Genomic DNA, 27,743 nt, shown 5'->3' with positions numbered 1-27,743 from the left:
ACACAGCTTAATAAAAGAGACCAAGGACACTGATACAGTTTCTGTTAGCATCATTAGTGTTTCTGGGGATAGCTGTTCAGTGAACAAAGACAGGTTAATGAAATAATTAAAGAAGATAAACTAGCTGTTGATAGGGGTGTCAAGTGTCAAGGAGGATTGGTATAGCAAAACCTAATGAAAGCCCATTTTAGTTTGTGATCTCATGGTTAAATTATCGGTGGAGCAGCTGCTTGATCTGCCTGCCTTACGGGTGCGGATCTTCATGCTACAAAGACTTGGTGAATTCAGGAAGGGATGGAGCAGCAAGTACTGCTGTTATGGTTATGCCTGCCAATTAGCTAACCTTCAGTTATGGAAAAAGTGGCTATGATGCTGCACCAGAATGAGACCCATGCAAGAAAGAAGCTTGTTGGAAGCAACTGGGAGAATACTACACACTACACCTAGAGACTCCTCAGGCAGAATGACTGTTCCGTGGTGAGTGATTGCTGCTACCTGTGAACATCACTGTGCAACTTCAAATAAAACAAAAGCAAATGAACTGAAAAGTTGCTGGGGAAGTGTCTGCCATGGTGGAGATCTGCTTTTAAGACTAAACCACTAGTTGTTAGAAAGGACATCAGTGTGCGGAGTTGGGGTAGGATCTAATCAGAAGTGACAAGGAAATTAGAGTCCTTGCAATGGAGAATAAAAGAAGACGGTGGTGCCCAGATCAAACTGGCTCTGCTCACCCCTTGTGGAATTCATGATATCAAACCCATGTAGCTTGCACAGGAATTGTGCAGTTATATGAGATTCTATTCCTCAATTATTACCAAATCAAAAACAGAAAATATGATTTTACTCCTTTTACTCGATCTTCTCTAGTTTTTGAGGGATAATTTGAAAAGGTAGGGTGAGCATTCTCAGTAGATGATTTGTCAGTATCTAGCACTTGCTGGCTGTAAAAACAAAGGAAAAATAAAAAATTGAAAGGAAAAAGTACTTCACCTTTGTGGGGAGGACCATAGCAGAGCCCCCACTGATGCTGATTATGGGTATTAATGTCTGAGAAGAAATGAAATCCAAGATCTGAGCCACAGCCTCGGTGCCCACATTGTCCTCGAAGATGACACCATGGATCCTGGTGCTGGACAGTACATCACAAATCTGGGTCAAGAGGGTGCTGGGATTGGTGTCGTTTACAATCACAGTGATGGGGTTAATTTCCAGGGGCAGGTCCAGGAAGCTTTCGTGGGTCAGGCGGCCACGGATCTGCACCTGGTAGGAGGAGCCTCCGAATATCATTGCCACGTTTACCACCGGGCCCCCAGGATGTGGAAATAAAGTATCCATCAACATCGCAGCACAGCTCAGCACCATGGACAGCACCAAAGCCAGTGCCGGGGTTCTGCCCATGTCCAAGCAGCCCCTAAGAGACAAACAAGTCAAATACAAAATAAACTAACCAAGTGCAGAAGTCTGTTCTGATTCAATAATATCAAATTTAACTGAAGTAAAAAAATGTATCAGATTTTCTGGCATTAGAAAAAAGAAAGCAGGATTTGCTTGATTTCTACGGGATTGAAATGTTTCTTTTTAAGAGCATCAGTACTAACAGCATATTCTTCAGAACAACAACGTGTTTCTTTCTTGGCTTTGCACTTTCTCATGAATCTTATTTCTAGATCTCCTTTCTTTTTTATTCCAATATATTTTTATTTCTTATGTTTCAACACTATTGTTAAATAAAAGATGTGCTCCTTTTTTTTTTTTTTTGCAGCTACACCATTGGCTTGAAAAAAAACATTGTTTCCATTGTGCATACTTCAGCAGTTCGAGCTGTTTGCATACTTTTTCGTGTATCACTGTGATGTCTTCTGGGGGTTCAAAAGAATTAAATAATATCTGCCAGCTAAATTATCTAAAAAAAAAAACTAAAAAAAAACCCCCCAAAACACCCCCCCCCCCCAATATCCTAGTTCTACTGTTTAAATGTTACTGCTCACAAGAGAGACTGATGGTTAGGACCAATATATAAAAACTGCCCAGAATTCTACTGCCACGGCTCTGCTGATGCATCTCAAGCACGTGCAGAACTCCAGCTATTCCGGGACTGCACTCTAGAAATCTACCTTACCTTCGACAAACATCACCAGGGTCTCTGCTACCCAACCAGAATCCTCACCTGCCACACCAAATAATATGTCAATATGATCATCCCCCCCCCCCCCCCCCCCCCCCTCTAACACCCAGTTCTCGGTACCTGCCAATAATGAGTCCATTACAGATCCCCATCAATGGTCTTTATTTTTCCCCTGTTCTGTCTGTAAATCAGGTTAGAAGGGCTGGTTTACAGAAGACCTCAAGCCTGAAATGGAGAAGGAGGTAGAGACACCCCCCACCCCCCCCCCCCCATAAAAATCTCCTCCGATGACCATGCCTGAAAATCTAGCAGTGCGATATAACTGCAATATATGACCACCATCCTCCTTTCCTCAGCTGTTCACTCATTTGGCGGAAACTGGGGGTCATTTCTGAATCAGTTTCTAACCTGCTGCTGCATTCTTCCAATCATTTTTAATTCTGCGATTTATGAATGAACGGAAGGACATGGCACTTGCAGCAATACAAGCGTCTGCCATGCCCTAGATTTACCCATTTTCGTGATATCAAAATAGCAGATGACCCGATGTCCCTGTGCTGAATGCAGCACAGATTTATGGAACACCGTCTCCAAGAAACTGGCAAGGTACATAGGTCCCCTGGCAGCTCTGCCACCAGTCCTGTAAAAGTGCTAAAGGCATTGTCCAGCACTCGGAAGCAGACAGCCTTTGTCCCACAGGTAGCACGTAAAGATTTTCCTTTCCACGGGTCTCATCTTCACATGCGACAAGTATTATTGCTTTTCAACTAAATGGAATGGGAAGAAAGTGGAAGCAAGATGCTTTTCAGAGGAACGAGTGGAGATTGGTAGGGCTGCTTGGCAAAAGTAGAATTGCCAAGGTCTTATTATCTAGTGGCCACACCCAGGAAGGAGGTAGAGGGTAGGGATGTGCATTCATTTTCAAATGGAATGAAAAACGTGCTGAGAAACTCATGTTTCATGTTGTTTGATAATAAAATGAAGGAGGAAAAAAGAGCCAAAATTTGTTCTTTTTAATGCCTTTTTTTTTTTTTTAGAAAGTCAATGAAAAAAACTGTAAGAGTCATCATAATTTTACATTTAACCTCCCCCCCCCCCCCCCATACACCGGACCTCTGGCCTCTCACCTTACCCAATCTGTGGGATTGTAACAACCCAAATGAGGCAAGATCATTCCCCTGTTGCTTGTGCCCTGTTGGATCCTGGTTATAAAAGGGCAGGGGCCAGCAGCATTTAGTTTTACAGCTGTGCCTGGTACAGCCGAACAGCTTCTGGTCACACAGCAGGATGGCCCCTGCCATTTAACAACCAAGATCCAGCAGGGTAGAAGCCACAGGGGATTGCTCCTGCCTTATTTGCACAGCTCTGATCCCACAGATAGGGTAAGCTACTACCTACAGGCAAGGGAGGGGGAGATGGGGAAGGCCTGGGGTTTTTATTTTTGGGTTGTTTTCTTTTTTTAATTTAAGTGATGCTGGAGGAGGTGGGTGGGTGTTGAGAATTTGATGACAATCATTTCTTTTTTTTTATTTTGATTCTATTTTTTTTTCTTTCAGTTCTGTGTTTATTTCATTTCAGCTCAATGAAATTAACATAAAATGATGAGAGATTAAAAAAAAAAAAAGCAGCACAACAAAATAATTTGTGTGTGCACCTTCCTAGTTGGGGGTGGATCCTACTTAAGCATCTCCTGTCCACCTGTGGCTCCTGGGCTGGAGCTGCTTAGAGCTCTGTAGAGTTTGGGGGCCCAGGTTGTGGCACCTTATAGGCAAAAACAAACAAACAACCCATCTTGCAGGGCTGGTCCTCCAATGTCATTAAGATTTTGGCGTGGAGTGAGAACACGTCAGAAGTGCATGAAGAAAGGAAAGTCTTCCCTTGGAAAACACAACAAAAGAAAAAGACCGAAACATAGGTTGTAAAAAAAACCCCAAAAAACAGGACAGTAACATAAAAAAAGGAAAGGAATGTAGGTGGGAACAGTGAGGATTCTTTGCACCGTCCCAGCAGTAATCCCTGAGATTGCTGCATGCAGTCCTGGTTGCCCCCATCTCAAAAAAAAAGATATAGCGGAACTAGACAAGGTACAGAGAGGGGCAACTAAAATTAGGGATGAGCTGTCATTCCAAATGAAAATGGGAAGCACAACAATTATTTTTTTTTGTTTTGTTTTACACCCAAAATGACATAAAACCAAGCCGAAATTGAATTTGGTTTTATGACATTTGATTTAGTTTCCTTGCAAGCCAGAGGGGCCAGACCCATCCCCCAAGCAGCAGGAGCTATCACTGCCTCCTCACGCCCATAGGGGTCCTGGGGCCTGTTGCTGCAGCCAGAACGTTTGGAGGCCCAGTCAAGTGATTTCAAGCTAATGGCGGCTGATTGAGCCTCCCAGGCAGGCAGGCCCATGCTGACTCCCATTTCAGCCAGCACCATGATCGGCTGAGTAGGGCCACAACCAAAGCAGCAGGGACCCATGATCGGTTGTTTGGGCCACAGCGGCACAATCAGCTGCTTTGTACCCCCAGATGTGACCCCCCCCCCGCTCAGCTGATCAGGAGGCAGGCGGAAGTGGGATTCAAGCACAGGTGATGCTAGGAAACCTCTTTCTGCTCAGGGGTGGGGGGCTAGCAGGAGGGAGGGAGTGGAAGGATCAGGCTGGCAGAAGAATTAGCCTTCCTTCCCCACCGACATAGCAAACAATATGAAGGAAAAAAAGGTAAAAAAAAAAAAAAAAAAAAGTAACCAAAGAAAACAACAAAACAAAGGAGTGACCAATCGAAAAAAAACCCAAAAAACAACAACCCCAAAACAACAAACATCCAAGCTTTGTTTGCATGCACACACCTAAGAAAAATGATAAAGGAGATGGAGTTGTTCTCTTATGAAGAAAGGCTAAACAGGTTGGGCTTCTTTAGCTTGGAGAAGAGAAAGCTAAGAGGGGATCTGCTATAGGTCTATAAAATTGGGAGTGGTGTGGAACAGGTTAACAGGGAACAGTGTATTAAGGGATACACCATGACACTAACTGGTAGCAGATGTAAGAACACATTTAAGAAAGTGTTTTGTTTTTTTTCAGTCAAGGCACAGTTCAGCGGTGGAATTTATTGCTAGAAGGGCGGTCAAGGGAAAAGGTTTGGACATGTTTCTGAGAGATGGGCTCACTAATAGCTATTAGTTAAAATTTATTTCTGATATAGCACTTTTCATTGGGGATTGCCATCTGGGACTGGGAGTGAGCAACAGGGAATGGATCCCACCCCCTTATCAGATGTTTCCAAAATAGCCATTCTCAGAGACAGGATGCTGGGCTGAATGGACCACTAGACTGACCCAACATGGCATCTCTTAATAGGAGGCTCTTAGGTTGGAGAGGCAGGAGGAGTAACTCTAATCTTATTTCCTGTGCTCCTCCTCCTTGCACCTTCAGTTATCATTTTCCATCTCTTTTTCTTCCTTTACTTTATGCTTCTCTTTCATCATCTCTTTCTAGTTTTGTAGTCTTTTGTATCTGCATTTTTTCTTTCTTCATCTTTCTTTCCCCCTCTCTTTTTTTAATTTTCTTTCTCATTGCTTTTATTTCTTTCATCTCATCTCATTTGTTTCTCTCTCTCTCTCTTTTATTTTTTATATAATTTGTAATTACATAATATTAGAAGGGCTCAGTATCTTTTTTTGCACTACCAACCTCAGTCTCTCCTTACATGCCGCACCACATCAATCTGAAACTCTAATCTCACTCCATCTACCAGTTTTGGGCTCTTCCTTCATCCCACACTGCTGCCAGCCTCGGTCTCTCCTCTCACCCCACATTTTGACAGCCTCAGTCTCTCCTTTCATCTACACACGCACACTGCTAGCCTCAGTCTCTCCTCTCACCCCACACATTTTGACAGCCTCAGTCTCTCCTTTCAATCTTAATTTAATTTTGTTCTCTTCCTGCACCAACAGTTGGAGAATAAAAAGTATCAGTATCAGTAACAATTACAGCTAATAAGGCAAGTTATCTGGGATCATTAGGGAGAAGCACAAGCACTAAAGCTGCTTCTAAACATTTACCTGAACAATCTCAGGACAGGTCCAGACCACATAAGCAGTGCAGCATAATAAATTAAATAAGGGTGAAACAGAGCAAAGTGCTACAGTAAACATGTTCCATTTCCCCCAGCTCTTCGCATTCTGTATAACCTCCTCGTCCCTGAATCCCTTCCATGGAGCAAAGCAGAAATGTTTCCTTTCATCCCTTGGAGCTGAGCCAGGAAAGTATTTTGCTGTTATTTTTTTTTTCCAGGAGACATTTAGAGCCAATAAATCAGTCTTCTAGTGAATGGGAAACGGACCTTGAGACAGCCAGAGCTCCATGACTGGAAATGTCATGAGCGATGCAGAGAGAGGGAGGAGGCAAGTAGGGTTTCAGCTGACCTTAAAACGCAAGGGTTTCACTTTCCTGAGGCGCGTAAGCCACCTGCACAACTCGGAAAGAGGGAATAATTGACTTCGGACATCTGCTTCTTCCTACTTCCAAAATCGAGGGACAGATATACTAAGTATTTGTTCTGATAAGGAGGGAGGGGGAATTTAACATCTCCACTAATTATAGTGTTGTTTTCTTGTCCAAAAAGCCATGGGGGATCCTTTCCAGTTCGGATATGGTACAATGCAGGCAAGTTTTTATATCCGAGGTTTAAAAATGCATTGAGACCCTGGGTGGTACTGAGAAAACTAGAAGGGAAGGAAGAAAGGAGGAGAGACAGAGAGAAAGAGAAGAGAGGGAGAGGAGGAAAGAGAAAAACAGGCAAGAGAAAGAAGAGAGACAGAAGGAGAGCAAGCATAACAGGGCAAGAAAAGGAAGGGGAGAAACAGGACAAGAAGGGATGAGAGAGGGGAGGAAAAAGTCAAGAAGAAAGAGAGGAAAGAGAAGAAGTCAAGAGAGGGTGGAAGAGAAATTCAGGGAAAGCGAGAGGGTTTTGGGGGGAAGAGTACGGCATTTTGTAGAGAGCGCGCCAGGAAGGCAATCATCCTCCTCCTCCCACCACGGGGGCTCGGGCACTTAGCAGCCACCATGGCTAGCAGGAAGCCTCCTCGGAGAGTGATCCTTCGGCCCCTTTGGTTGGGGTCATCACACGAGCCACAGCCATTCCCTCGGCTGGAGCCCCTTCGCCCAAGGTAGCCCTGCCGCTCCCAGGCGGTAGGACCTGACCTCCAAGGCTGCTGCACCGCGCGGCACCGCAGCCTGAGCCGTCAGGCCGGCCCGAAGCAGAGCCGCCCTGCGGGAGAACCTGTCTCGTTAGGCGAAGGGAAGGCGCGAGTCAGCAGGCACAGCCTCTAAAACTCTCTTGAATCCTGCCCGCAGGTTCCTTATGGACCTGCGCACCGCCGGGTGGGGGAACTGGATTCCTGTTCCCCCTATCCGCCCTGCACCGGGCACCTGTGGGACCTGCCAGCAAACCAGAGGCGGTGCAGGAATGCCAGGCAGTCCGCGAGGTGATGCTCTTCTACTGCTAAACAGAAAAACCAACCAACCCAGAGACCCAAGCAGAGCCGTTTGGATTTCTTACTTACCAAGGTGCAAACGTAGCCCAAACCTCACTGCATGCTGCCGGGAGGTGGAGGAGCCTGCGCTGCTTAGCACCTGGGGCGGAGGTGAAGATCTCTCTCTCTCTCTCTCTCTTTCTCTCTCTCTCTCTCCCTCCCAGGGCTCTCGGCTCCCCCGTCTCCTGCCTCCCTCCCCCCGAGAAAGACAAGCCAACCTCTGCCGGCTCGGGAGACAGGTGGGTGAGGGAGCGCCAGTCCTCCGGAGAGTCGCCGCCCTCCTCCCCCACCTAGGGAAGGGAGGGGGGGGGGGGGGTCCAGTCCCCGAGACAGCCGCCGCCAGGAGTGCCAGCTAATTATAGAAAGCGGTCTAATTACAAAACAAAACCCATTCCTTGATTACAAACTGTTTAGGTAGAGCTTCAGGAAGAGCCGGGGGGGGGGGGGGGGGGGGGTGTGACGAGGACACACGGCAGTCTGGATTGCAGCTCCTCTTCCTCTCCTCGGTCATCCTCTTCCTCCCTCTCCAGACGCTCCAACCTCCTTTCAGAGGACCCAGGGAACACCTGTCACGAACAGGGATCTAAATTAAGGGGTCCACGTTGTCACCACAGAAGGAGGGAACAGATGGTGCTCTCCCCCCTCACAGCCCCCCCTCCACCCCCCCCCCCTCGCTCTTCCTCTCCCAACTTTCCTGAGAGCCTCCGGTGCCCGTGCCAGGTGGGATCCTCTGCTCGGGCTGGGTGAGGTGGGGGGGGAGCCGGTCGCAGAGCTGCCAGGTACAGTGCTCGCTCCCTGCCGCCTCTCAGCCGTGGTGCCGTCCCTCTCGCCTTCCCATCTCTTCTCACTCTCCATAAATATGTATATACATGTGCCTCTATTTTTAATGACTCGCTCTCTCTTTATAGCTGCATCTCTGTCTATATATACACACACACACACCCCTATATATAGCCGTCTGCTTTCCCCCTTCTGGCTCTCCTCTCTGTTTCCAACTCTTTGCCACTGCTGCCCGCTCCCCTGTTGGATGCTGCGGACCCCGGGGTCAGGAGGGGCAGCGCGGGGGGCGGCTGAGTCTCTCTGCTGCCTGTCTGGCCCCCGGGCTGTGCCCTCCTCTTGCAGGTCCCCTGCCTCTAGCCCTTCATCGGTTAAATAAAGGATATTTCCTTTTTTTGCACCCCCCCCCCCCCATGCACAGCACTGGGCGAATCGGTGTAGGAATGACCAACGCGGGCGACCAACTGGGCGAGTCGGGGTAGGATGGACCAAGGCGGGTCCTGCAGAGTGGCCGGCGGATCCGGCTTACGGGAGATGCACGACCAGAGCGAAGTCAATCTTTAACACCCCGCCTTATGAATGCCCACCTAGAGATCCAGAAGTGACTGTTTCACGGCTCCTTCAACCGTTCTTGAAAGTAAGATTTGTCCCAGGTAACAAGCCACGTTTCTAGCCCCATTCAGAGACTCGTTCGCTTTTTATTTATTTATTTATTTTGCCTAAAAATTCGGTGACAATTGCTTTCTATACTCTGCAAGCAAAAGTCCACAAAAATGAACCCTCGGAGAACCATGGCAGGATTTTAAAGCCATAAAAAGCACAAAGTAGAAAGTGTGGCGATTTCAGAATAAACATCAGATCATTCTGAGCTCAAACCCAGAGCATCCTTAAATAAAAGCTCCAGTTGGTTGTCCCTACACCTTCGTCATGCAGTGAGTGTGACAGCAAGACGCGGACTCAACACGTCCACAGGCAAAGGTGGGCTTGGGTGTCGGTGACGTGAAAGAGCCACATTGAGGGGCTTCCTAGTCCCGAGCTCAGAATTCAGGGAGATTCACACATTTTTATTCTGAAGGTCCTTATCCTCTCTACATTGTGGGAATAGAAAGAGCCCTTGTAAAAAAAAAAAAAAAAAACCCAAAAAAAAAAACCATGAACACTTTCTACTGTTGCTCGAGCGGAAGCTTCAAACGCAGACGATCAGGACGTGTAGGGGGTGAAAATGCTCTTTGCGCCTTTGTCACTGCACGGGGAGCGTGGAATAGGAGGTTCGAGCTGGGTTCCGCCTGCAGCTAAATATAGGCAGCTCTTTAGCGGATAATGTGTCAGCTGATTGATCGCCTCAAATATAGAACGAGCACATCTGGAGTGTCCTATCTTAAGTTCGGCGTGCAGCAAGGGGAAATTGCAAACAAGTCGTTTTCAGCACCGACCTGAGCCCCTGCAGCCAGAGGTCACACACACAGGCAACACCGACGCCTTTGTATTCATTCGCCGACTTGTATCAGCAGAGGGACAGCTTTAAAACAAGCGGGCAAACAGGCACAGCACATCCCCGTGAAGGGAGAGTGGGAATGAATGCAACCATGAATTAAAATGGTATAGATCGGATACGAACAATTCAGTGCGATTCAATATTTACTGAATGCTACAACATGGAAAAGAGAGGCAAGAATCGACCGTCAGGAAGGATCGATGCTCACAAACGACTTCGGTGAAGAGAAACGCTGCATGTTCAGATGAAACCTAATATATAACCAGATCCATAAACCTTTCTCAAACGTAAACTTCGTTTAGCCTATTGGGATGGGAAAAGAAAACAACATTGGGCATCATTTATTAAGCTAGAGGTGGCCAACTCCTGTCCTCCAGAACCATAAGCAGGCCAGGTTTTTCCGGATCTCCACAATGAATATGCATGAGATAGATTTTCATACAATGGAGGCAGTGCCTGCAAATCTATCTCATGCATATTCATTGTGGATCTCTTGAAAACCTGGTGCGTTTGTGGCTCTCAGAGGACCGGAGCTGGCCACCCCTGTACTAAGCATCCCCCCCCCAGATCAGTGGTTCCCAGCCCTGTCCTGGGCACCCCCCAGCCAGTCAGGTTTTCAGGATATCCACAATGCATATTCATTGTGAACATCCTGAAAACCTGATTGGCTGGGGGGGGGGGGTCCCCCAAGACAGGGTTGGGAACCACTGCCCTAGACACAAAATGGCAGAAGAGCCTTAGTAACTCAGGTCCATTGTTAGCCACAGCGGAACGAACTGGCTTCTGGCACAGTGCCACAGGCTATGGGTTTGTCTGCCCCAGAGACTGCGCTGGACTCCATTCCTCTGGTATCTAGCACCTGTCTGCAGCGTCACTGCCCTTTCAAAAGTTGGTAGTGTGTCAGCTCAACATTCCCGCTGAAGCCTGGCAAAATATTTCATATCTTTAAAAATTACAACGATTTCTTTATTGCACATTGATGTTATGATGCTATCTCCCTCGCCTTCCTCCTCCACACTTTTAAGAACTGGCATCTTTTTGCCTGGAGATGTAGAACAGTCATCTGATGAGTTGTGGATTAAGTGACACCTCTGGCTGGCTTGAGCTGAATCCTGTAAAACAAGGACCTCCATTTAGACACACAGTATTTTTTAAAATGGGATTTGTTAGTGTTTTTTTGCATACATTTTATTGCAGAGACGAGCTTTAGTCAATGTCTGTTTAAAATTAGTAATAACTTTATCTAAGGATCCAAGTTTTCTTGTAAAACAGTTTCCATAAGGGTCATTCTCTACTATGTAGTCACATATTGGCCACCCGTCACAGCAATATTTATTTGAAAAGTTTATATACCGCTACCTACAAAATTATGTGCAAAGCGTTGCACATCTTTTTCATAAACAGCAGCAGCAAAATACAGACATAAACAAACATTTCAAAAACCATAATTTAAACATTATCAGACAAATATTTAAAAACAATCAATTTTGGTTACCAAAAGCTTCAATGAACAGATGGGCCTTTAGTTGCTTTCGGAAAATGTTCACATCCTCAATCAATCTCAAATACTGTTACAAATAATCAAATTAGACAATTATATCCGCCAATATGATTGGCAAATACTGCGGAGGTGGCTGCATAAGCACTGCAAATTTATATCTCAAAATAGACTACCAAAATAACAATAAGAACAAGTCTAAAAGCAAAATTTGCACTTATAATACTCTGGCCAGAAACCAGAGTAATGACATGGTCAATCCAAGATCCAAGCTATACTCTATCGAATCCTACAACAAAAAAAACTCACTATGTTATTCCAGGGTGCTAATGCTCCCGGACCATATCCAAATATATGAGCCTCATTGCTCAACTCCTAAAACTGGGGCTATTCACTACTTAACCCTGCTCAACTCAGAGACCAAGATCAGGACCCTTCCGCCTTACCACCATGACCCAAGACTTCCTTGTCCAATTCCATGCCCAGGACTCGGTCTACTAAACCACCAAGACTGGGACCTTCTGTGCTGAAATCCATGAAAAAAAGAGACTCACTGCTCAACCCACCTAGATACAAACCCTCTCTTTTTAGCCTGATCCTTGAAACTGAGAAACTCACTACTTAGTCCCACTAGCCAAGGTCATCACTATTTAACCCCACAAGATTAAGAAGCCTCACCAGCCTGAGCTCTTCTCATCAGGCTGGACTATTCATCGATTCCTTGCACACAGCACCTTTAAGGTGGTTTGTCATGTTTCCTCTTCGGATCTCAGGTTTTATTAGACTGGTGCAGAAAACTCTTTTAAATCACTGGTGAAATTTTGCCTTCACCAATAGGCATAAATCAGTCAGCTGGATGGAGGGAGTCGGGCTGAACGCATCAGAAAGTTGCAGGCTTTAGTGTACAGAGAGAGCAACTTCAGGAAAAATTACTGAGGCAAGGAAGCTGGGGAGGGGGAAAGCTTCTTTTTAATCTTGTATCTTTGATAGGCTCCATTCTGCCCTGTGGGGAATGGGACTGCCTTCCCCTCCCGGCGCCAATTATTTCTGATCCACTGCAGGAACTTAAAATGTCTCGCCTATGAAATAACCATAAATAAATATAAGTGACGCTACATGCCACTGGATGAAATTGCACTGCTTTGGATGTATGTGCAACTTGAGCCATTAAAAACACCAAAACCAATCTCTCCTTCCTCTGCAGCATTTCAGGTGGTGGTGCTGTCAGGGACTGTTGTCTGTTGGAGGGGGATACAAATTGGGTGTGAATCCCTCATCAGTGGTTTAAACTGGTGCCCAAAAAATAAGCTAATGTTGGCTTCTGTTATGTTTATTCATTATAATGTTCGGCTGTGTGTATGTTTGTGTGTTTAAAGTTGGGCAGGTGGGTACCTATTTTTTTTTCATTTGTGCTAAAAACTCACACATAGGCAAGCTTCAATCACCGTACGCCATTAATTCATAACAGAATGAAAACCAAGCGTAAATAAACTGTGCATAGAAACGTGCCTTCTGACTACAGAGCTGTAAGAAAACTCAAACTCCTTCTCAGATAGGCTAAGACAATGCTGGAAGATCTTCAATAGCAGTCAAGCACAAAGGAGCTCAGAAGCCCACCCATGGCTTGTGGCAGATAAAGTTGGCTGTTACAATTGGGTTGCTGGAAATTCAGATGGCGGTGACTGCTCTACCGGGCGGGAGATACCCTGGCTCTGACGGACTTCAAACTGATTTTTTAAGAAATTCTTTAGCCAGAATTGGCTCCGTTTTTCTTGAATGTGTTTGGGGCTGCAAGCCACTACAGCCCTGATTTACAAAAAGAGTGGGAAGATGGGTGCGGGCCATACTGACCCTTATCCCTTCTTAATTCGGACCTAAACATTTTAGCCAAGGTTCTGCAGATGAGTTTGGAACAAAGTGTCTCTACGATAGCACATCCTGATCAGACAGGCTGACTGTCTACCAACAATACTGGCTTTTCAATATCCGCAGCAGAGCCAAGCAAAAAGGTCTTTCGGGCCTGTTGGCATCTTTAGACGCAGAGAAAGGTTTCAACCACGTACCTTGGCCTTATTTATTTACTTATTTATGGTTCCTGAAGAGTTTGGGTTCCCTAGCCGATTTTTGGATTAGGTGAAATCACCTATACGAAAAGCCTAAGACTAGATTGCTTACAAACAACTCTTTTATGGCTCCTTTCCTTATTGAAAGGGGCATCAGGCAGGATTGCTCACTATCACTATTGCTATTTGACTTGGATATTGAACCCCTTTGCCACCGTCAGACGCAATATGGAGGAAATCAAGTAGGTCTGGTTGGGCAGAAGAGAGCATAAGATTTCCTTGAACGGAGATGATGTCCCTCTCTATATCACTCACCTGGCAACAACTGGGCCAGAATAGATGGGGACTCTATGGGCACAACCCTGGGTATAAGATCAACTAAGACAAGTTGGGTTTGTTCACTTTTGGTAGTAAGGTCTCTGTGCCCCCTTGTTTGCATATATTTAAAACTGTCAAGCAAGGCTTTAAATATTTAGTTTATACGTGACAGGTGACTTTCAGCGTTTATATAAAGAAAATTACGTTACTATTATCTGTAAAATTTAAAATGGCATTGCCTGGTAAGAAGATCTCCCGATCTCTTGGAAGGGGCAGTGCTCCTTGTTAAAACTGAATGCACTGCCTAGGCTGTTATACATGCTTCAGCTCATTCCCTGTGGTGTGCCAGTGAAAGTTTTTACAGAGCTACACAGTTGAATGAGTAAACTCATTTGATGCGGTAAACAAGCCAGAATTAAGTTGAATGGGCTGTGGAGATCAAAAGAATAGGAGATGGTGTGGCTCTCTCCAATCTTAGGGTTCCCTACTGGGTGGCAAGGTTCCTAAGCGTGAAAACCTGGCATGACAATACAGACACTTGTTGGCTTCCCCTTGAAAAAGAGCAAGCTGGCGTAGTAGAACTACTCTCAGCTTTGCACATGCCAGCCTACTCGCTTTTGAGTAGGCTGGTAGGTCATGGTTATCCTATTTTGGCACATACCATGGGAGTATGAGGACAGGGTCAGAAGATTTGGGGGCTGTCAGGAACGTTGGTTTCTCCCATCGCCCTGGTGTATAAAACCTCTTGCATTGTGCCATACGCTTTTTCAACCATTGTGGCTCAGTGGTGAGAAAGGGGGCTTTTCTTAATTAAACACTTTGTGGATGATGAGGGGTTTTTTTTGTCATGTGCAAATCTTAGAGAAGAGTTTGATCTTCAGGAGGAATCTCAGGTGGGATATCTGCAGGCGAGAAAAGTGCTGGGGGGCTTATTTTGATATTCAGCAGCCTTTGAGAAAATTGAATGAGTTGAAAACCTTTCTTACAGGCCGATTCAGTACGGTGCGCTTGGCTGAGCGCACTTTTTAGCACCCGTTTGGCCGCGTGTTATACTGTAAGGGGTAATAGCGCGTTAAAAACGCGTGGCAAATACTGTGAAAACTAATAGCGCTCATCACATGCAAATGCATGTTGATAGCCTATTAGTTAGTCACCCGGGATACTGAAAGTAAAATGTGCAGCCAAAGGCAGGTATTAAAATCTAAGCAACCTGGAAAAGTGTACAGAAAAGCAGAAAATATTGCTTTTCTGTACACCCTCTGACTTAATAGCCTAGGTCGGAGGAACCAAAAATTAAAAAAAAAATCTTTTTTTTTTAATCTGCCTGCCCACCGGTCAGTGGTTCAGAAAAACGAACACTCAATTTTACTGGCGTCCTAACCCGTGGCTGTCAGCAGGTTAAAAAACTGATGCTGGTAAAATGAGCGTTGGTTGTCAACCCGCTGACAGCCACCTCTACCGCTAATAAGGAGGTGCTAGGGATGCGCTATTGTCCCACTTCCTCCTTATCAGTGCAACACCTCATTTAAATAGAGAATCGCGTGCCCAGGAGAGGTGCCTGGGCATGCGTCGGGAGAGCGGGCGCTCAACACGGAGCGCCGGTTCTCCCGCACTTTTTACAGTATCGGCCTGTTGGTGAATGTGAAGGCTTAAAGAAAGGTATCTCCGTTATGTATTAGGGTATCCTGACTGCAGTTTGGAGAAGGTACCTCTCAGGTGTTAACTTGACTCGTTGAATTCGGATTTGGTTTGTATCTTGGCCCTACGCAGTGGAAGGGGATCTGGCAAAATGCACATCATCTGTTCATCTGCAGCAGAAAGTCTGAGCTGATGGTCAAACTGCTGTACAGGACAGTTCATATGTCTGTTTACTTTATGAAGCTGTTCGTGACAGTGAGTCCAACATGGTGGAGGGGTCATGGACAGCAGTGGTCTTATTTTCACATGTGGTGGGAGTGTCCGGGGATAAAAAGCTTTCGGGTGGTATTCTGGATCTGATCTTTACAAGTCTGGGTATCTAATCCTCCCAGGGTTAGTATAGGAGAATGTGCAAAAGTGGCATTGTAAAAGTCAAAGGTGAAAGGGGGAAATATGTACAGGCAAAAGAGGAAAAAGTAGAATTGCTTAATAAATATGTATTTATTCAATTTATATTTCACTGTTTGGCACTTCAAAGCAGATTCTTTCAGGCACTGTCAGTATTTCTATTCCGTGTTCACTGAGGAAGGGCTTGGAGTACAACCACAGAAAACTGCCACAAATAGAAATGGAAGAGAGGTAGATCTCAAATGATTTTCAGAAGACAAATGTTCATGAGGAGCTTGCAAAATTAAAATCAGACACAGCAATGGGGCCAGACAGGATATATGTGAGGGAATTAAGAGAATTTAGGGAAGTTCTGACAGCCATACTGTCTGACCTTTTCAATGTATCTTTAGAGTTCAGCGGAGTTCCAAAAACAGGATCATCTGCACCAGGCAGATGTGGTTCCGTTTCACAAAAGTGGAAGTATGGAGGAGGGTAAGAACTATAGACCAGCTAGTCTGATGTTGGTGGAGAGTAAATTAATAAAATCACTCCAAAAACAGAGGATTAATGTAGTTTCTGAAATCCCATTGATCACAGGATCAGAAGCAGCAAAGTTTTACCAGAAAGCTTCTACTTAAGCTTAGTAAATAAGGCCCAGAGGTAGATCTTGTCCAACAAATCTGATCAATTTCTTTGAATGGGTAACTAAAGAGTTAGATCAGGGGAGAGTGCTAGATGTATTGTACTTCGAATGTAGCAAGGTCTTTGACATGGTTTCCTCTAGGCAACTTATAAACTAACTGAGCACCCTAGATATATGATCTAAAATGACTTAACTGTGTTAGAAACTGGTTGAGTGGGAGAAAGAAAGGGTAATGGTAAATGGAGTTCACTGAGGAAAGGGGGATTACCAGTAGTGTGCCACAGGGCTCTGTCCTTGTTCCAGTTCTGTTCGACATTTTTGAAAGCAAATTGGGGAGGGGCTACTGGGAAACGTTTGCCTTTTTGTGGATGATGCCAAAATCTTAAACAAGATAGACACCCTGAAAAGTGTGGAAAACATGAGAAGGAATCTTGAGGAATGATCTAGAGCCTGGCCGCTAGATTTAATACTAAAAAAAATGCAGGGTCAGGCACTAGAATTGCAAAAAAAAAAAACCAACAAAAAAAACAATTAAGCAATAGAGTATAGAGGGTGAAGTTCTGCACACAAAACAAGAGCTGGAGTTGGGGGTGATCATGTCTGATGATCTTAAATTGGCCAAACAGGTGGACATAATGACAGCAAAAGCCAGAAGAATGATTGGGTGCGTAGAAAACACGATGCCAGATAAAGTGCATACAGATTAGTTTGTCCATCCACACAGCTACTCAGCTCTACAATCCCTACCACTCTATTAGAGATCTCTTGTGCTTGTCCCATAGGGAGAGAAATAACCAGCAGGAAAAAGGAGGTGATAATAGTGCATCATTTCTTTGACAAAATTAAAATATCGTACGATATTTCCTAATTCGTCATGTATTGGGGGTCCCCGAAAATGATAGGAAACCCCACAAAATTTCGTGTGGTTTTCTTATCGTTTTGGGAGGGCAGAAAGGGCACACAGAAACCCCCCCAAACCCTTCAGATCTAATTATTTACAATCCCCCACCTTCCCGACCCCCCCAAAACTTGCCTAAAGTCCCTGGTGGTCCAGCGGGGGTCCTGGGAGCGATGTCCCCCTCTCGGACCGTCGGCTGCCATTAATGAAAATGGCGCCAATGGCCCTTTGCCCTTACCATGTGACAGGGGCTATCGGTGCCATTGGCTGGCCCCTGTCACATGGTAGGAGCAATGGATGGCCCGTGCCATTTTTTAAGATGGCACCGACTGTCCATTGCTCCTACCATGTGACAGGGGCCTGCCGATGGCACTGATAGCCCCTGTCACATGGTAAGGGCAAAGGGCCACTGGCGTCATTTTGTTTACTGGCAGCCGACGGCCCGAGAGCGGGAGATCGCTCCCAGGACCCCTGCTGGACCACCAGGGACTTTAGGCAAGTTTTGGGAGGGGGGGGGGGTCGGGAGGGGAGGGGAGGGGAGGGGATTGTAAATAATTAAATCTGAAGGATCAGGGTGGGGGGGTTTTTTTCCGGATCGGGACAGCCGACATCAAAACCGGTCAGAACTGCGGGAAACGAAATTTCCCACGGTTCTACGAAAACGAAACTGGAAACGATTGCCGGTAAGTTAAACATCTCTAGGTGATATTGTCTCTGTGTAAGGCTCTAGTCCAGAGCTTTCCAAAGTGTGTGTCGGGACACATTAGTGTGTCGCCTGTAGTGTGGAGGTGTGTCGCCCGGTCCACAGGGCCGGCGGAAGCAGGGAACTATAGCAGGAAGATCGGTGGGCAGTGGTGGAGCTTACATCACCACGGCCCAAAGAAAAGGGTCACGTTCACTCCTCCTCCTTCCTGCCTGTGCAGCCCTGGAAGAAAAACGTTGCCGGAGCCGCGTGGGCAGGAAGGAGGAGGAGCATCTGCTGCGTACAGAAGAAGAGCAGCATTAATGGGCCGTTGCGGATCCCACGTCGCGACGGCCCGAGAAGAGGAGGAAACCCGATAGCAGGGCCGCTGCGGATCCCACGTCGCGGCAGCCCGAGAAGAGGAGGAAACCCGATAGCAGGGCCGCTGCAGATCCCATGTCACGGCCAGGGAAGATCAGGGCCTCTGAAGAGCCCATCCTTCGGCAACCCGTGCAGAGGGACAGCATGTGCCAGTGAGAGCCTGTGCTTAAGCAAGAGAGCATGTAGGAGTGAGAGAGCCTGTGTGTGTGTGAGAGTAAGACAGCATGTGCACGAGAGAGACAGTATGTATGTATGTATGAGAGAGAGGCATGTGAGAGTGAGAGCTGTGGATGTGTGAGATTGCATGTGAGTGAGAGCCTGTGTGTGTGTGAGAATGTGTGAGATAGCGTGTGAGAATGAGAACCTGATTATGTGTTTGAGGGAAGACAGATGGAGAGAAAAGAAATAGAAAAAAAGACCCTGTAAAAGGAATTGGCAAAAAAAACAAGAAAGGAAAGCTGGAAAAAAAAAGCCTGTGACCAACCGATTAGAAAACTAAGATCAGACAGCAAAGGTAAAAAAAAATATTACTTTTTAGTGATTGGCACATGTAATCTTTGGGAATGTGCAAGAGTAGCACTTTCTCTATGCCGATCTCACAATGTACGAGATCAGCATGGAGGAAGTGGAAGCCTGCAAATATTTATTATGAGATAGGTTGTGTTGTGAAACATTTTATTTATGTATATATTTAAGGAAACATACATAAATTGTTGAAATACATTTTGTTCGTTTAACCTTTAACTTCTGGTTTGCTGGTAGATTGAATTACTGTGTCACGAAATTATGTTTGTCTAAAAAGTGTGTCACCAACATGAAAAGTTTGGAAAGCTCTGCTCTAGTCATTTGAAGTACTGTATACAAGTCTGAGACTGCACCTTCAAGAGGATATAGACCAAATAGAGTCGGTTCAGAAGGCAACTACTAAACTGATCAACAGTCTTCATTATAAAGCATATATGGCACAGGTATCAGAATGGGGTGGGCCACCTGGGCCCTGGCCCCACCAACGTTTAGCCATGCCATCCCAGAACTGTTCGGCAGGCATCACATGGCTCTGCAAGTTGGAGCCAAGCAGATGCCTGTGCCCTCATGCCAAGTCTCGCTAGATTCAGCACGGCTCCAACTTGCAGGGTCCTGCTATGCTTGCTGGAGTACTTCTGGGAAAGTACAGGGTATGTGACTGGGGGCTCGGGGTCCAAGGCTGGCTAACTGGCTGGCTGGGGTTTCTGGGGATATATTTGCAGAACTGGAGGTACAGGATTTATATTGGGTTTGTCTTGCTCCTATAATGACAAGAAAGAATCTTACTCATAAACCAGGGTACAGTATGTCAGGTATTGTCTCAGTCCCTCAAATTTACTGCTAGTGTTCTTAATAGCTGCATTGTGCCCAATAATGTCTCTCGGCTTGTATGGTGCAATATATACAGGCAACATATCAAAATGAGCTTGGAAGATTTTTAATCAGACAAGTGGTGCTGAATTAGGACTTTTTCTATCTGTAAGATCATGAAAGATTTATTTATTTTTATATTCCGCTTTTTGCAACGCTTCAAAGTGGATTACATTCAGGTACTGTAGGTATTTCTCTATCCCCAGAGGGCTTACAATCTAAGGCCTGGATTTATCAAAATGCGATAAGTATCGCATGCGATAGCAAAAGGGGCGTGTTTTACCTATGCAAAGAGCTAAGGCAGCGCAAATTGCGATAACGTTTTCACACTTTGCGAACAGAACAGAACAGTGGTCTCTTGTGAAGATTTGAAGACCTTCGGAGTGAGGAAACTCACCCAAAGATGAGATTTGTGCAATGTTCTCTCCACCTAACTTGATGTTACCCAGGTAGAGAGTCCATCAAGCGAGCACTTCACAAGAGAGCACTGTTCTGTTCCTACGTCTCACGTTGAATGTCAAAGTGGCCCCTAACCCCCGACACTAATACGTAAACCTCACCTCGAGTTACTAGGTGGGCCTCCCATAGGGATACAAATACCTATCTAGGGAGAGGACATTATGGCTAGGCTCTCACTCTCCCCAGATGGCTAGGCAGGAGTTTCACACCTACTAAAACAGGCCTTTTGGGAGATGTCATGAAATGTGCCAACACCTTACCGCCCCGTAATGCAAGTTATCACACGGCTTAACACTACTGAAAAAGGTGTAACTAAAATCGGTGTTAAGTCTGTGCGATAGGACTTTGCAAACTGGTAAACCCAGCCCACCCCTAACTCCTCCTCTTTTTCAGATTTGCATCACACCATTCAGTATGGTGCTATCACATGCATTAAGGGGGCTTTTCACATGCAATAAGCCCTTAACGCATGCCAGTGCCATTGGTAAGCCCGCCACCAGTGGGACAGGAGACAGAGATTACTACTGCCTAGGGATGTGCATTCGTCCTGTTTCGGCCACCCCGAAAAACGAAGGAAATTTCGTTTTTTGGGGTTAGTGCACACTAACTCCCTGTTAGTGAGTGCTAACAACTAACCCCGTTAGTGTGCATGAACCCAAAAAACGAAATTTCCTGAACTTTTGGGGAAATTCCCTTCGTTTTTCGGGGTGGCCGAAACAGGACGAATTAGACAATTTCGTTGAAATTGTCTAATTCGTTCTAGATGAATGCACATTCCTAGGCAGGAGTAATCTCTGTGTCGCCTGTCCCACTGGTGGCAGGCTTACCAATGGCACTGGCAGCCTGAGGCCAATGCCAATGTTAATTTCTTCAAGACAAAATGGTGCAAACTAGTCGGACCCGTTTTCTACAGAAGACATTAACTATAGTGTAGGCCTCAGTCTACCAGCACAATTTCTTTTTTATTTTATTTTTTTTTATTTTTATTGATTTATAATAAATCCACAAGAGTGAGAACTAACCCCGAAATTCGGGGCAGCCAAAAAAAAAAAGGCCCGAACCACAGGAAACTGAAATTTCCTGCGGCGAGCTGATAATGAAGGCCAAACCAAAAGGTTCAGTCAAAGCACATCTCTTCTCTTGCCCCATGAAAAGACTATAATATGAGTGACAAGTTCTGGGGATGGTGGGGCCTGGGATGGGGGGGGGGGGGTTCTTTTTTGCAGCGGTGGTGGCAAAGATGGGTTTTTAACACAAAATGAAGGGAAACAAAATTGCTCATTTTTCTTGAAACCAAATGAGAAATTTTGTTAAAATTTCCCATTTTGTTTCACACGAATTTACATCCCTCCTTCAAAGCTGCCGCCTCCCATACCTCACCTGTCCCCCCTCAGATTCAGACTTACACTCCTTTTGCCCAGAAAGAGACAGGGAAAATAATAACTGACGCAACTGCTGAAGGATGGTGCCAAAAAGGCACCTTCCAAGTTTTCTCCCCTCTTGCTTCTCAATTTGCCCACACACACACACACACTCACACCCCTGCACCAACCATAACTACATCTTCCAACTGCACATAGCCATACTCCCATCAAACCCATCCCTCAACCCCACTACATTCACAACCCTTTCCACTCACACCCCCACACCCACCCACACCCCCACACCCACACAATTCCTCACCCACACATCCTGAAGAGGAACATGGGGGTAATCTGCACAAACGCGGCAGTTACTACCATAAGAAGCTTGCTGGGCAGACTGCATGGACCATTTTGTCCTTTTCTGTCATCATTACTATGTTGTTATTTCGAGCGTATAAATCTTAAAAATATAAATATATAAAACCAACTTGAGACAACGGTATCAGAAGATTTCTTGATGCTTTTAAGTTTTAATCTGCAGGCTCTTGCCCGCAACGGGCTTCAACCAGTATCTTCTGATAGCGTTGGCTCAAGTTGATTCTATATAATTTATATTTTTAAGATTTATATGCTTAAAATTGTTCTATTTCGATGATTTAATATTCGAATTGTTGCTCAGTGTTTTCTATGGACTATGTTGCTATTAACACACTCACAAATACAGCCTCTGCCTACACACACACACACCATCCACTCTATAACCCCTATGTCACCCCTTGCCCATCCAAACATACACACATCCCCTACACCCTCCAAATACACCTCCCAAAAGCTTTCCACACTCTTTCCATTGCCACTAAATACCCCCCCCATGACAACACATACCCCTTCTACAAATCTATGTTGTAAAGTATTCCTAAAGTTATGCCTCTAGTCATTGCCTATTGATCCATTTTTCTCACTTCCTTATCCAATCCTTTTTAACAGCTAATAATCCTCCTGTTAATAAGTTTCCTCCCCCTCAGCCATTTGTTTCTCTCCTTTTAGGTGTAGCCCCTCTCCTCTTTCTCTTCTCCCCACTACTCATAGCAAAATGCACAGTTCTTCAGGAGCTTCCAATACAGCCAAAGTCAACATTTGACTGGTAGCAAGCTGGGGACACTCAGATCATAAGCACTAGTGACTCCATAGCCCTCAGACACATCACATCCTTCAACCAACCAGCCCATCAGGAAAAACCCGGCCTTCATGTCCCCGGTCTGAAGCAGTCGGGTTGAAATACAGACCTAAGAATAAGAGCTGCATGTGATGGCAGTAAATCCAAGACTGGCTCAGTCTCCCACCACAGACATGCGGTTAGTATGATAACTCTATTCCACCTCCATCAGAAAGAAAGAGAGCATTAGCACAAGGGCTGACTGCCCTTGGGCTAATGCTCGTGTTCGCCTTTATCAACCTTCATGGACACTGAGGTCTCAACAACAGGGTCTACTTGATGTTCCCTCAATGAAAGAAGATAGGCTTGCAGAGGTCAGGGGTTATTAAATCTCTGTGGAGATGCCCAATTTTTGGAATTCGCTGCCAGATGAATTGCATTTGCTAAATTGTACAAAATAGTTTAAAACTGCTTTAAAAATGTACTTTTTCAACAAGCATGCAGCTCTATTTAAATGCAATTAGATCACAGACAGTTAATTCAGTTTTTGCCTGTTTGGATGAAGAATCTTGATTTGTTGTATGTTAATATTTTTTATGTAAGTTTATATGTACATTGCCTAGTTCCATATGTGTAGGTGATTTATAAATTTTAATAAATCTAAAAGCTGTACAGGAGAGCTTCCCAAAATCTGTCCTGGTGCCTGCTTTTCCCAGCCAGTTGGGTTTTCAGGATATTCAAAATGAATATGCATGATATATATCTGCACCCACTAGGTCTCTAATATAAACAAGTTTACCTCATGCATATTTACTGAGGATATCCTGAAAACCCGACTGAATGTGGTGTTGTCAGGAAAGTGCTGAGAAGCCCTGCTATGGAGCTTATTATTCCAGTGGTGCAAAACCCAGTTCAGAGAGCTACAGACCAGCCTGATTTTCCAGCTGAGCTGTGCAAATTAATTTGGCTCTCAGATATCCTAAAATTCAGATCCGTTGGTTGCCGACCAAGATTTCACACCTCTGCTTTATGATATTCCTCTGTCCAAAAAAACCCCACACTTGGTATAAATAAGAGCTTTGTGTTGCCTATGCCTGTCTGACTTATGACTTTCAGGTTTGCTACTTAATTAACTAGCTTAATCACTTTTTTTTTTTTTTTTTTTTTTTAAACATGGTTACTGCACAGATGAAATGGCAGAAGCAGTTCAAGCTGTGTTCTTTGCCATACTGAAAGCTGCAGGCAATAGGCTAATAATTTTTTTTTAAATTGTTAGTTAATTGTCTTAATGCTAGCATCATACTAGGGGCCAGGGAAGATGGAAACAGAATTTGATTCATTAAGGATTTTTTGTTAGACTTGTGTTTATGGAAATAAAAGCAGAATCTGTGAGGTTTGTGTTCAATTAGCTCTTGCCCTGGGTCCTTGGGCAAGCATCCCATCGGCTGGCAAGTCACATAATCTGCTTAAAGAGGTTATTACCGAGAAAAGGGAGGACACTTCTGTCTCGGTCGCTGGAGAGACATTTAAAGGGCTTACCTGGACACCATATTTTAAACACCTGCATTTTACAAATTGCTTTCTCTCATATTATCTACAAGCTTCCTTCTAAGACAGATGGCTCTGGAAGTTGCATCCAACTTTCTTTCCTTCCGGAGTAATTGCACTACGAATGTCACTGCTCTGCCGAGGTAATTTAGTAAATCAGCATTTCCTGTAAAGAGACAAAAACAGTGAGGGTGCAGGGTGACCTGTTACAGGGCTGTACAGTGAGGAAGCAGTGCTTTGGCACGGAGTTATACGTTGAAGGAGGAGAGTGTTTTGGCACAGAGCTGTACACTGAGGCAGCAGTAGGTTGTCAGAACAGTGCAAGTTCTTTTGTCGAGATGTATAGGAAGAGCGAAGTGTGCCCCTGCCACAAAGCTGCCTAGCAAGGGAGCAATGTGTGGTGGCAGAGATGTGCAAGTGTGTTGGCATAGAGCTGTCTAGAAAAGGAACAGGAGTCCTGTCATAGAGCTGCATAGTGAGAGTGCAGCGTGTATTGCCATAGAGTTGTGTAGCGATGAGCAGGGACCAGGGTCTTGGCATACAGCTGTATAGGGAGGGTATCAGGGTAGTAGAGGCTCTCTAACAGGCCGATTCAGTAAAGTCCATGGGACAGCAGACGAACGCCCACTCGCCGGTGCGCGCAATTCAGTATTCAAATTAGGTGGTGCGGTAGAAACAGGCAAAAGGAGGCGCAAGGGACACTAGCGCGTCCCTAGCGCCTCCTTTTGACCCAGAGCGGCGGCTGTCAGCGGGTTTGACAGCCGACGCTCAATTTTGCCAGCATCGGTTCTCGAGCCCGCTGACAGCCACGGGCTCGGAAACCGAACTCCGGCAAAATTGAGTGTCCGGTTTTCGGCCCAACAGCCGCTGGCCCATTTTAAATTTTTTTTTTCTTTTTTTACCCTTCGGGACCTCTGACTTAATATCGCCATATTAAGTCGGAGGGTGCACAGAAAAGCAGTTTTTACTGCTTTTCTGTGCACTTTCCTGGTGCCGGCAGAAACTAGTGCCTACCTTTGGGTAGGCACTAATTTCTGAAAGTAAAATGTGCAGAGCGCACTGTACTGTATCGGCCTGTAAGTTTGTAATGTCAGAAAGCGAAGGAATGAGAGCATTCTCACTGTAGGAATCTACACGGATGCAATGACTCCAGCTCATCTCTACCAGATTACTTTGTCATTGCTCTTATCAAGGCTCATCTTTATAATCTCCCCAGTGTCCTAGGAGGGCAAACTTTTGCTTGGGCGTTGCAAGTCTAGGCATGAAAGAAGCCCCCCAAGGTGTTGCATTTGAACTTTTCCCCATCCATATTGAGCCTTCAGTCCTAACTCTAACCTGAGCCTTTTTTTTTTTTTTCATTTGCATGTCAATAGATATGCATCCATCCATAAGTAGAAAAATGAAATTAAATCTCCATTTCCAGCCAATTTCTTCCCATGCCGGAGGATCCCAGATTTGCTCTGGCACAGCAAACTTTCCCTGAATGCCACTGGCTCTGGTTGCTCTGGGGTGAAAGGGCTTCATGCCCATGGGCTGGCTCGCCTCTATAGGGTTGGGAGGCCACCAGGCAATGGCCTCACCACATTTACCAGCTACTGCTAGAAGGCAGAACCCTGGCGTCAGGGTAAAAGAAGAGCAGGGCTTGCAGCTGCGCAGTGAAAAAAAAACAAAAAACTCTCAAAAGAGCTACAGAAGGCACTGGCACACTTATTACCACCACGGTTCCGGCCATGCTCTTTTCTGGTGACCCCCCAGTCAGCCGGGTTTTCAGGATATCAGCAAGGACGATGCGCGAGATAAGTATGCAGTTATTGGGAGCCGTTTTCAACCACGGTTTTATGCATGAGAAATGGGGCGTTCTGAAAATTACCCTGAGGGTTGCGTACAGAAAAATATGCGCAACAGCCATTCCATGCAGACTTTTCCACGTCTTGCAAAGAAGCGGTCCTGGGGGGGGGGGGGGGCAGAGCACCCATTCACACACGTGCCACCAATTTTCCAAGCAAGCATTACAGGTGCATGCCTATGCCATGCTAAGGTATGCATTGCTCGCTCCTATTGATTTTCAAAGCAGACTTAGGCACACAAAGTCCCCTCTGAGAACTGGGGCAGAAATACAGGAGGACTTCAGGCTGCTATAAAACGGGGCACATTGGGCGCCAATTTAGCTCATGGATATAAGCTGTGGTTATCTTGAAATCCCAAGTGGCTGTGGAGGGCACCAGTACAGATCCTGGGAAGCCTTAAAATAAGGCCATGGGAGGTGCAACCCATTGCACTCTCTCAAACGAGCCTGTCTTACTCTGCTACTTTCTCTTCTTTGACCTAGGGTGTTACCCATGTCCTTGAAAGAATGAACCAATCGAAAATGCTAAATGCTTCCGTTCTTTTTCTCGTTGGTTTTTTGTTTGTTTTTTTTTTTTTTTTAAATTGTAGCAGATTCTGTATCTGAGTGACAGGATGCTGTTCGGGATGAGAGTAATGTAGGAAAGCAGGTTTGAAAGCATTTCAGGATTTCATTAAATAAATAGCTTCTCTGGCCCTCCTAATCAGGCTTACCTCACTCTTTTCCTCTTCCCTTCCCTGAATGCAAATGGTACTCTGATTCATCTTCCTTGACTTGAGACAGGCATTGAATGCTAAACTCAAAAAAGAGAGGGTTTCTTTTTTTTTATGGCTGAATGATACTCTCAAAAAAAAAAAAAAAAAAATCTCAATGTTTCAATCCAAAATGTGCTAGGGAAACAGGGGACATGTTTGTCCTACGAGCTCAAGGAGATGTCGTCTGTACCCCACATTGTCCCTGAACACAATGTGGGGTGCATACCTGTCTGGTTCGGTCTCTACTGATGGGCCCTCCGCAGTTCCACCTGCTAAGAGGGCGGCACAACGAGTGTCCACAGACCGGCTTTTCCACTAGGACACCAGTACCTTCTCTTGGCTGAAAGCAGAAGGTCTGAGGTTGCTCTTTTTCACCCTAGTTCCTAGCTCATTTCTAATAAATACCTTAAATCTTCCCCCAAATAAAAAGCCAGAGGCCCAAAGTCATAAGATAGCTTTCCCCATGGAATGGCGGCCGATGTACTTGAGGTAAATTTCATTGCTTACACAACTGATCCAAACTAGAAGTCCAGCACCCAGCCTGTGAGAATATCACACTTCTAGTAACTTGTTTAGATCAGTGCACAAGTCCCTAAAACAGAGCTTCCCAAACTTATCCTGATGACCCCACAAGACAGTCGGGTTTTCAGAATAGCTATAAGGAATATACATGAGATAAATGTGCACATATTGGAGACCAAGGATATACAAATTTGTCTTATGCATATGTGTTACAGAGTTCCTGAAACACCCATTTGGCTATGAAGTCAACAAGACAAG

General features: G+C 45.3%; 2 protein-coding genes across 3 annotated transcripts in view; both read right to left on the bottom strand.

Annotated features, from left to right (window-relative positions):
• GRIN2C (glutamate ionotropic receptor NMDA type subunit 2C) overlaps positions 1–7,849 on the bottom strand; it is a 40,945-nt gene extending 33,096 nt beyond the window's left edge. The window contains exons 1-2 of the mRNA XM_029600597.1: positions 7,688–7,849; positions 991–1,411 (exon numbers count right to left, since the gene is read on the bottom strand). Coding sequence (XP_029456457.1) covers positions 991–1,398 — 408 coding nt within the window. The 5' untranslated portion in view covers positions 1,399–1,411; positions 7,688–7,849. The remainder of the gene's footprint in view (positions 1–990; positions 1,412–7,687) is intronic.
• Positions 7,850–10,620: 2,771 nt separating this feature from the next.
• Positions 10,621–27,743, bottom strand: part of FDXR (ferredoxin reductase) — a 51,692-nt gene continuing 34,569 nt past the window's right edge. The window contains exon 13 of one of the 2 annotated variants that reach the window (XM_029600593.1): positions 10,621–11,041. In XM_029600593.1, coding sequence (XP_029456453.1) covers positions 11,008–11,041 — 34 coding nt within the window. In that variant the 3' untranslated portion in view covers positions 10,621–11,007. The remainder of the gene's footprint in view (positions 11,042–27,743) is intronic. The other variant, XM_029600594.1, reaches the window with a different exon arrangement.

The sequence above is a fragment of the Rhinatrema bivittatum genome, chromosome 4 (genome assembly GCF_901001135.1).
Source record: "Rhinatrema bivittatum chromosome 4, aRhiBiv1.1, whole genome shotgun sequence".
Taxonomy (NCBI): domain Eukaryota; kingdom Metazoa; phylum Chordata; class Amphibia; order Gymnophiona; family Rhinatrematidae; genus Rhinatrema; species Rhinatrema bivittatum.
This window is presented reverse-complemented; position numbering and strand designations above follow the sequence as displayed.